Source organism: Nelumbo nucifera, chromosome 4 (genome assembly GCF_055504915.1).
Source record: "Nelumbo nucifera cultivar China Antique chromosome 4, China Antique-T2T, whole genome shotgun sequence".
NCBI classification, from domain to species: Eukaryota; Viridiplantae; Streptophyta; class Magnoliopsida; order Proteales; family Nelumbonaceae; genus Nelumbo; species Nelumbo nucifera.
Window position 1 is genome coordinate 42,946,380 of NC_142652.1, and position 10,818 is coordinate 42,957,197.

At 36.5% G+C, this 10,818-nt stretch overlaps 1 protein-coding gene across 1 annotated transcript; it reads right to left on the reverse strand.

The window, feature by feature from the left end:
• Positions 1-964: 964 nt before the first annotated feature.
• LOC104589554 (protein FAR1-RELATED SEQUENCE 5-like) lies at positions 965-8,045 on the reverse strand. The gene is made up of 6 exons (XM_010247902.3): positions 6,627-8,045; positions 3,136-5,460; positions 2,930-3,052; positions 2,791-2,838; positions 2,537-2,701; positions 965-2,403 (listed from the first exon to the last, which is right to left on the reverse strand). Exons 2-5 carry the CDS (start codon positions 5,437-5,439, stop codon positions 2,621-2,623), a joined length of 2,556 nt encoding a protein of 851 aa, XP_010246204.1. The 5' UTR covers positions 5,440-5,460; positions 6,627-8,045; the 3' UTR covers positions 965-2,403; positions 2,537-2,620.
• Between the last annotated feature and the right edge of the window lie 2,773 nt (positions 8,046-10,818).

Genomic DNA, 10,818 nt, shown 5'->3' on the forward strand with positions numbered 1-10,818 from the left:
TTCAGTACAAATGGGTAAAAAGAAGTGAGAACTCATTGGAAGATGGTCTAGCGAGACAAGGGGTGAACAGAAATTCTATATTTTGGGCTGTATTGTAATCGTTTTTTTGGTGTTCAATGGTTGTTCTTGGGAGCTAAGACTGTTTAGCTCCCTTGCTCTGTAACTTTTCATTTTAATAATTTTAATACAATTCACAGTTATTGATAAAAAAAAAGAACCATTGGAATGACCACAAAATTGGAATCAACATTGGAATAATTTATATTCCATGAACCTTCATAAATAGTTTATATTTCTTTTATTTACTTTTATATCTATTTAGTCCTCTCAATGAGTATTTCAGCAATTGTATTACTTAAAAGTAGATGGTTTAACAAGGCAGCCCACATATATGGACTACACAACAAACTCTTTATTGTGTTTTTGTTTTCTCCATTCTATATTACTTTGATTGATTCAAAATTGGAATGGTATCAGACCCTACCCAATCAGATAAAACTCAGGAGTGATAAAGATTGCTAGACTAGACAGAAGTTTGGAACTGTAGTCAATGGCTAGAAGAGTGATCTCTAGTGCATTTAGAGGTAAGTTGGGTTTAATTGATCACTTCTACTGGTGGTTTCTATTTCATATTTCTAAGTTGTTACAGAACCACTTCCCAAATGCTACCCTGAGCTCCACTGTTCCACCGGTGGTCTTAAGCTGTAAAGTAATTCAAAAGTATCCTCAAAGGAGTTTCCAAGTCCCTTTGAAAAACATGCCAAACATTCCCTTTCAAACAGCTGTTGTTTATAGTTATACCACAATAAATAGATATGACTGAATTGTCCTCAACAGTAGCAAATTAGACAATACATATTTTATGTCTGAGCTGGTCTGGTATTCAAATAACCATAGCATAAGCCACATCATTTGACAAATTTCACTAATGTGAGAGTTTTTCATGAAATGACATCATTTTCACAAACCTTCTTATTCCATCCATCATGAGTATGCATTAGAGTAGTTCAACTGAACTCAAGCTTAAGCCGAACTTTTTTTTTGATAGGGCACAGCAAAAAATTTTATTAAAGTTCAGTGATATATACAATCAGTACAAGATTCCCTTAGGTTCGAGATGCAACCTCTCACTTAAAAACAGAGAAGAAAAAACAGATTACAACTGAGCCAAATTAAATTGATCTCTGTTGACCCCTTGCTTGGCCAGAGTTCCCCTCATCTGTTAGATGATCTTCTAGCCCATTGTATTCTCAAAGTCATGTTACTGGTTCACCATTTACAAGTATTTATTTCCTCTCTATAGGCCCAAATGACAGACTCCAGTTTCATCAACCATCCCACCACCAACTTGGAGTCCCCTTCCACAACCAACTTGTTCATATTCCAGCCTCTTGGCTCTTGCTAATCTCAATCCTGGAATTACGGCAAGGAATCCAGCTCTAATTGAATCCCTTCTACCACTGGACCCAAAAACAAAGCAACACATTGACCATCCTTTTCTTAACCCCTCCCCCCCCCAAAAAAAAAAGACCCAAGGGACTTGGATTACCATGACCGCCTACAATCAAATTTCAGTTGATAAAATCTAGCCTCTCAGCTCTTGCTAATCTCAATCCTGGAATTACGGCAAGGAATTCAGCTCTAATTGAACCCCTTCTACCACTGGACCCAAAAACAAAGCAACACATAGACCATCCTTTTCTCTAATCCCTCCCTCAAAGACCCAAGGGACCTGGATTACCATGACTGCTACCATCAAATTTCAGTTGATAAAATCTCAACAGGAGGTACCTAGACAGAGGGATCCAGTATAATTCTTGAAGAACTATTTGCTACTGTTGCCCAGTTTCAACAAATATCTACATGAATCCTTTCCCAAGTTCCACCACTGTACTCCATTCCTCTCCCCTGCTTCCCCCAAGAAACACTCCACCCCATTGGTCCACAAAACTGCAGTAATGACATATTGCAGACTTGGATACAGAAAAGGGAACATGAGGTGAAGGTTTGGCACATGAAGAAGATCGTATACAGAGCCTTGATATAGAAAAGGGAAACAGATCATCCAAGGAGCCTTGTTACAGATCATCCACAAAACTGCAGCAACGAAAGTTTGCAAACTATACAGAAAGGGAACATGAGGTAAAGGTTTGGCCACATGAAGAAGATCATCTACAGAGCCAGTAAGAAGTGATCTGTTACAAGTACTGGAAACGATTTAACCAAAATGTAGCTATGAACTGAATTGTGTCCCTTGATAGAAACAAAATCCCTTGCCAGATTCATCCATAAACATAGTAATAAACCCACTTGCTCACCCATTATGACCACACTGAGATTCATATGGGTAAGAGTAAAGAACCAAGCTCACAAATACTTGTCAAAGGAACAAGTTTCTATCTCCTGCAGCAACCAATATATGCCAAGTGTTAGTATATGATCCATCTAAATGCTCCAATAAGACTAATATACTAGGAAATATAAATCATTAACATGAACAGAAAATTAGAACCAAATCATTAGTATGAATAGAAACCTTGGGAAGTGTTCACAGTAACTTTGGGGTTAAATGAAACCAGTTTCTCCTCTGTAGGCAAGTTTGTCACTTGAAATGATCTTGCTATCTATCTTGAGAAGTTGGTTGGCAATCTTGATTGTGATTTATGCCAAAAAAGTATTGTGGCGGATTCATAACAGATCCCTACAAAAAAATAATAAAAAGTTAAAATATAACAACCTCTGCTACTAATATTTAACATTTTATAACTATTTTGATGTTTAATACCATACCTGGTTCATCTGACTATTACCATCAACTGTGCCTGAAGCTATTGAAGCCTGCAAAAAAATACAGCACCCATTAAGGAAAACTCTAATGTTATTTAAAATAGAAAAAAAAAAAAGAATATACAGAATTGTTAGAACTTACATGTAGCAACCCTGTCATTCTCAATTGAGGTGTGTTGGTATTCATTATATGTTGTTGATATATACTAGCAAACCGATTAAGATCGAGACTATGTGCCATATTGGCATGAACACCAGTTAATTCCTATTCAACGAGAGTGTAAAAGAATAAATAATTAAAAATGTAATAGAAAAAGAATCAAAATAAAGTATGATTTGATATAATACCACAACAGGTTGAGATGAAGGTTGAACTTCCATGGTTGTAGTAGCTGGGATTTGTGGCTCAGGTTGGGAATTATTTTTACTTCTCTTTCTTTTCTCAAAAGGTTGCTTTGTTCTATCACCACCAACGACAATTTTGTCACTTTTATCCTTCCTTGCAAGTCCTTTCACCACGTTTGTGGCATTATCAGATGCTACTGCTACATTTTCTTCTTCCTCATTGTCTCCCTCACCTTGTAAATTATCAACCATATGACAAGATCCAAGTTGACTAGCATGTCGTGGACATACATCTGAAGCATCTCCAAGATTGTTAGAAAGAGCAGTTTCTGCACTATTTGAAACTTCCTCTTTTATTATCTTCTCCACCCCACTACGAATCTTTTGAAAGCCATTCAATGCATACAAATATGCTTTTTCATTTTCTGCAGCTCGATTTGATATATCTCGTGAAATTCTCACCAATTCAGAGGCCCTCATAGTATACCCACGATTTGGATCAAGTTTAATTGCACAACCATGATAATCTATTGCACTTCCATTTTTTGCATCTCTTGACCATCTTTTTAAAAAATATTGAGATGGAAGTTGCATTACTTGATTGTCAAAAAGCACTCTCAACCCATGAGCACAAAGTAACCCAACAAACTCAAATTTTTTACAAGTACATAAAACTAACGTTGGTGAAGAAAATGTCACAACATGCTCATGATGGTTACCGTACATGCTTACCTTGTAATTAATCACCGCTTCAATCTCAATTTTACTCTTGATAAGACATTGTAAAGAACTTAGATACTCCTTCTCAAATTCCCTAAAAAGTGTGGGAGTATAAATCTCTGCAGCATGTTGTAGCATAGGCACAGGTGTATTCAAATGTGGCTTGCTTTGAATCATCTTGAAGTCCATTTCCAATTCTTTTTTACGCCTGTCTTTTATTGCTTCTTCAAAATTGGTAAAAAAAAAAGATAAATCCGATGATGATTTTAAGTAACCTCTCAATGAACCACTCATGCTCTCATTCCTTTGTGTACTTTCCATATTGGCAGAAAAATGGTTCCTTCCATAGACTAATGCCCACTTCTCTTTCACTTCAAACAACCCTTTCAACCATGTATTTTCTTTCAGATCATATTTACAAAGCATCTCTTCCCATGCTGTGAGAAATTCATCTTCTTCTTCACAACCATATATCACCTTACTAAAATCCTTCTCAAAAGTCTTAGAAACACAGAAAACATGAGATAAATGTTTGGCTGCATTCTGATAAATGTGCCAAACACAAAGGCGATGGTTAACCTTTGGGAAAACGTGTTCTATTGCCTTTTCCATCACTTCACATTGATCTGTCAAGATTGTTTTTGGCATTTTTCCACCCATTGCATTTAGAAATGATTCAAAAACCCACTTAAAAGATTCAATGGTCTCATCATAAAGTAATGCAGCCCCAAAAATCACAATTTGTCTATGATGATTAACACCAACAAACGATGCAAATGGTCGTTCATCTTGGTTGATTCTGAAGGAAGTGTCAAAGCAAACAACATCCCCAAAATAATGGTAGTCAACTACCATTCTTGAATCTGCCCAAAAGGCATTTGTTATTCGATCTGCAGCATCAAGTTGTATGGAGTGGAAAGATGAAGAATTCTCCATTTGTAATTTCTCAAAAAATTTTAAAATGGCTCCCGCACCTCCTATTTCCATATCTTTCTCCCTCTTTGTATGTAAATAATTATAACGAGGGAACCCCAAATCATCTACTCCAACTTGATTGGCCATAGATTCCATAATTGGTTTTGAAGCTACCTCTGACTTATTTGCAAGATTGGCCTGAGCAGTTTGGGCCATTGCCATTCTTTTATGTGACCTTAACATGTGTGACATACTTGGAGTTACAATCTCATGATTATGTTCCTTTTCAAATCGAGTTATGCAATATTGGCCATTTTCTTGCAATACAACAAGCATGTGTGCCTTACAACCAGTTCTTGTATTGTCACGATGCCTTACATTAAGTCTTCGTCTATCTTCTTCACGAAAACCTTGGGCAGAACAACAGAATATCTTATCTCTTGTTATTCCACTTTTTGTTTTATGTGCTTTGCTCTTTCTAGTGCTAAACCCAAACCTTCTGGCATATTCATTATAAAAATAATATGCATCATCCAATGTTTTAAATAGCATTCCCAATTTTGGTTCTTCTATTTTACTCACTTTCTCATCATGAACAGATTGGCACTCAGCATTTGTACGATCTTCATCTTCATTACATGGTCTAATGCAATCCTCATCTTGAGTACTCATTTCAAAATCCTACAAATTACCCTGTAACAAAAAGTTTCACATTCCTTTTGTAATTATAAACAATCAACAACAAAAGAAATAGCACAATTTCTGCTCCAAGGTCATCTAAGCACCTAGCTGATGGTTTAGCAAAATCTAGGATATACAAAAATCAAATGTATTGGGGTATCATACCAAATGAAAGAAATATGTAATGGGTGAGGGGGTTAGCCGAAGCTAACTACCTAAAGGGAATGCAAGGCATTTAAACATTGCAATTAAAGTTTAACTTTCTAAAAGCAATAAAAATCTGTTGTTTCCTATAAAAATCAATGTCTTTCACATATAATAGCATTGAATTCATGTGTAGCTTTTAGGTTCAATGAGGATGGACATTAAGTTTTCTTCTTGGTCATACCATTAAATTTTAAGTGTTATGGCCATACTTTTCAGGTACTCAGGCTTGAAATGCATAATGTTAAGGTGAAGCAATGTTTTGGTATTTGAAATACATTCTATTATGTCATACAGAATAATATCTTCACGCAATTGCTCTGCTCAATTCACTACAGAATAATCGGAGAAAATTCTGATGGTGTATTCTATGAGTTGCAAAACCTTCAAGAACAGATTCAAGCTTATGTATTTGATGGTAAATTTTCATGATACAATACTATGTTCCATTTATCAAAAAAGAAAGAAAGAAAGAAAATGATACAGAACTATGTTCTCAATTAGGAATTATTTTATATCTTTGTCATCCCTTTTATAAAATCTTTGTTGTCACAGAAGAAGAAGAATAAGTAATGGTTTTTGCCTTTAATCCGCTGGTTCGAGCTCTTATTCCCATAATCAGAGAAAATGTGATTGCATGCACAGAATGGTTCACAAGCGATCAGGGGAAACACCACATTGTTCTAATCTATAAATCGTACCACTGTATCACTCTAGACATGATACGAGTATCCCTAGTTCCAGCAAATGCAAACGAAACGAGTGCTTTAAAACAGATTATCGATCCAAATAACCTGGATAGGAATGCCGACCTCTTGCAAAACCTCAACACAGCCAACCACTAGAAACGCCAATGAAATTACAAACAACAATTCATGATAAATCCAAGACCGACGATAAATTTTTAATTTTAGTAAAGAGAACATGTAAACAAATCAAGCAAGCACTTGAAAAAGAAAAAGTGAATACACTACCTCTCTGTCTGAACCTGAAATCAAGATAGTTCCAGATGATGAGATTAGGGGTTTGGCCACTCAGAACAAAACCACTCCGCGCACAGTTTCCTCGTTTCCTACCCTTTATATCTGTCTATTCTCTCGCTGTAAGCGAGCGCTGTCGGTGAGCACGACCTTACCGCCGGTTCTGGTTGTCACCGCCGGTGCGTTTGTCTTACCGCCGCCGGCTCTGGTTGCCGGAACTCACACTGGTGCGGTCCTGGGAGAGGGTTCTCTCTGGTCTATGCGAACTGCGAAGAACGAAACCTTGAACTCGGGTCGTGTAACCCAAGAGCGTTTAGATCAAAATGAAATTCGGTTTAGAGTCCGACCGCCGTTAAGTCTGGACTCCCGTTATCTCTTCTTTCTTATTTTTTGTTTTCTTCTCTCCCTTGGTCTCCTTTCTTCTTTCTCCCCCTGCTTCCAACGCCGGACATGAGCATGAAGAAGCACTGCCACCTGACACGGATTTGCACTGTAATTTTCAGAATATTCAATCCACGAAATCTGGACCTTCTATTTACTCCAAACAATGTTGTTTCTGTTTTCTCTGTTTCAAAACAACCATGTTTCCTCGATTGCTCCTCCCAAACCTTCATTCATGTCTACCATCTTATCCTCCCACTCTAAACCCCCTCACCCGTGAACCCCGCCGGGCTTCCCACCCATCCAACCCTGCCAACATCCATCGCTCAGCCATTTTGTGCTTCCGCAATGACCTCCATAGTTGAGTTGGCTAAGGCGATTGGGGCAGCTGACCAGATGTTGTATATGCGCACAGGGAGGTCTCTACTCTCGACGCAAAGTTCGGGCAGAGGAGAAGATTGAGGCCGCGATGGAGGAAGGTGGGGAGTTGAAGTATTCATGGGGCAGTACATTGTACTGTGTTGATCATTTTGCCTTCTGAATTGGAGGAAATGCCATCAAAATATGGTGGGTTTAGGGAGAAGTTGCCAGGGGTTGGAACTGAGGATGAAAATTGCTGCATTGGGTCAGCTGAGTCGGTGAGAGATGTGAAACCCAGTGAGATTCCCTCCTCGTTGAGTTGTTGGATCTAGGTCTCAGCCCTTCTGCGATACTTATTCTATTGATTCACTTTTCGCTGTCCTCCCCATCACATTTTATGCTACATTGCTTCATTGGCTTTCTAGACTGCAACTCTCTGTGACCCAGCTCTTGGAGGAGATTGCCCAAGAATTTGGGGACTTCAGGTATCTTGTCAAATCTCTTGCTTCATCGGTATTCTCCCTCAGAGAAGTCAGAACTCAGAAGCTAGGATTTTGAGCCAACTTCAATTACTTCAATTACATCGACATGTCCGAGACTGAGAATTATGGCGAGTCCAATTCAGGACTCAAATGCTAGTATGCAAGAAGAGCAAGGGGAAGGATTTGTTCATGCTCCAGAACAATCTCATCTGAGAAATTCTAGTGAGTTATGGAATTCTTCATCTTTAACTAGTTTTCGCCCACCTCGCTCACCAGTCATATCCTGATGACGCTCAGGATTCTGATGACATGCAAAATTGGAATTTTGTTGTATTTATACAGCATGACGTCATCCTTTTCCGTTAACGTCAAACTGACGGGAGGGATGTCTTAACATAATTAATATGTGAGGCTGTTAACGATGGGTCGGATCTACCCGAAAGAACATTGAACGGATTATATCGGTTCTGCTTCTGTGGTTCAGTCGTTAAGTGATTACAGTAGGATCAGACCGGTTCATGCTGTTTCGAACCAATTCAGACCCAACTGATTACATAAAGGTTTTGTGATTTTTTATAATTTTTGTTATATTATGTTCGAAAGAATAAATTTTATAGACAATATACATGATAATGTTATTGGTTAAAAACGTAGAGAACATCTTGCTGCCTTAAAAAGATAAAATAAATCATTAACATATCAGCAACATAATCAATCGTGATATTAATGAATAATAATTATTGGAGATTGGAGAGTACATCCAAATAAAAGTATTTATCCAAAAAAAAGTACATCCAAATAAATGATTATTCTAGTAATCATGATTAATAAGAACGACCAATCACGATAAGTAAATTTATACAAATAAAAACTAGGGAGGGTCCCTGCTTCGGAGGGCTGGAATTGCAACATTTATATTAAAAAAGACAACGATTTTTTAATAAGAAACTTCCAATTATAATTATCCAAGTCTTCAAATTCATATAAAGACTTAAAAGTGATAATCATGTGTTTATTTTTCAAATATTGTTGTAGCAAAGCATCTCATATAAAAGAATACAATCATTTAGTGATAGTTCTGAGTTCTATTTCATAGTTATCCTTTGTTTTACATCAAGAACACTCAATTGACCCGGACAATAGGATTGTTCGGCCCGAGAACCGTTCAGGCAACTGGTTCCGTTTTACCCCAAACTTGGTCACTGGCCAAAAATCGTTGAATCAGTCAACAACCCGTTAACCCAGGTGATCGATCCGTTCAACGATTTCTGGCCATTTTTTATTTTTTAATTTTTGTTGTCAGAATTGGCCATCTGTTTGAACCAGACAATCGAACCATCGACCCGAAAACCGGTGGCCATAATGGTTCCGTTTTCGATTCATTTTTTCTAGATGTCAATAATTAGACAAAATAATTTTGTAGTTATAGTCATGGGAAGGATGGACAATGTAAGGGATTCCAAAACCTTAAAAGATAAATCAAAAGTGACCTTAAACACAGAAAAAATTGGCGGCAAATCCACCAAACTGGAAAAACCAAGAAAAAATGCAATCAAAGCAAACAGTATAACAATCCCAAAGTTCTACTTTGAGACGAGCTAAACATAAATGCAATCAAAGAAAGAGAAAAAGCAGATCATCTTGTAAGAAAAAAAAAAAAAAAAAACATTGCACAAGAAAACCCAAAGAGAAAACAAAAGGAAAGAAATATAATTGTGGTAAACCCTACACCATTTTGAAGGATCTTGAAGAAGAAGACCAAACACAAAAAAAAAAAAAAATAACAACAGAAAATGAAAAAAAAGGAACATACCGCACATACTCAAATAAAGCAAACAGTATAAGAAACCTTTGAATAGTGAAAGTCCAAAAACATGGTTTTCGAACCGTCGTTGACATGGACGAATAGACATTTCGGCCCGGGAACCATCCAAGCAACCAATTATGCTTTACCCCAATCTTAGTCCTTGGCAAAAAACCGTTGAATCGATCGACGACCCATTGACATGGGTGGTTGAACTGTCAACCCGTTGACCTGTTTAATGGTTTTTGATCATTTTTTATTTTTTTAATTGGGAACTGTACATGCAACTAGCTTCGTTTTATCCAAATCCTAGTCCTTGGCTAAAAATCGTTGAATCGATCAACAACACATTGACCTGGGTAGTCAAACCATCGACCTGTTCAATGGTTTTGGCCGTTTATTATTTTTAAAATTTTTGTTGTCAGAATGGGCCATCCGTTTGAACCGTCAACCCGAAAACTGGTGGTCATAACGGTTCCATTTTCAGGTCGTTGAGTCACATGCTCAAATGACATAGCATGTATGATACTGCTTAATAGACCTCACACACTCAATTTTTTGCTTGTAATTTTTGTTGTCAGAATGAGCCGTCCATTTGAACCAGACGATGGAACCATTGACCCGAAACTGGTGGTAGAAAGGGGAGACCGCCTCTATCCCTTTAAAAGATACTAATAGTATCAATTATTTGATATATTTTAGAAATCTTAATAGATTTGATATATTTTTAAGCTAAGATTATATATTTTTATAGATGATTATTAATATTTTAATTTACATAAAATAAAAATATATTTATAATTTAAAAACAAAAATATTGTTTACAAAATATTTGATAATCTAATGTATTTCTAAATATATATATATATATATATATATATATATGTATTCTAATATATTAATTGTAATGTATTTCATCATATGCATCATTAAAATATACATTTCTTATTTATTTGTAGAATTTATAGCAATTTCCCTAATTGTATGTTTTCCTATTAAAATATAAATTTCTTATTTATTTCATCTCCAAAGCATATATACTGATTTAACTTCCTCGTTGAGATTGCTTCAGAATTCATTTATGATTGAATACTATGGAAAATTGGCCATTCTCCATAATTGTATGTTTTCCTAAAAATGTGTTTTAACCAACAAAGTG

What these genes read in the sequence shown, in the direction of transcription:
- LOC104589554 (XM_010247902.3), bottom strand. Translation starts at nt 5,439, where the DNA reads ATGAGTACTCAAGATGAGGATTGCATTAGACCATGTAATGAAGATGAA. An exon ending in CTTCATCTCAACCTGTTGTG is followed by an intron (nt 3,053 to 3,135) that starts GTATTATATCAA and finishes CTCGTTGAATAG; the next exon opens with GAATTAACTGGTGTTCATGC. An exon ending in GAATGACAGGGTTGCTACAT is followed by an intron (nt 2,839 to 2,929) that starts GTAAGTTCTAAC and finishes ATTTTTTTGCAG; the next exon opens with GCTTCAATAGCTTCAGGCAC.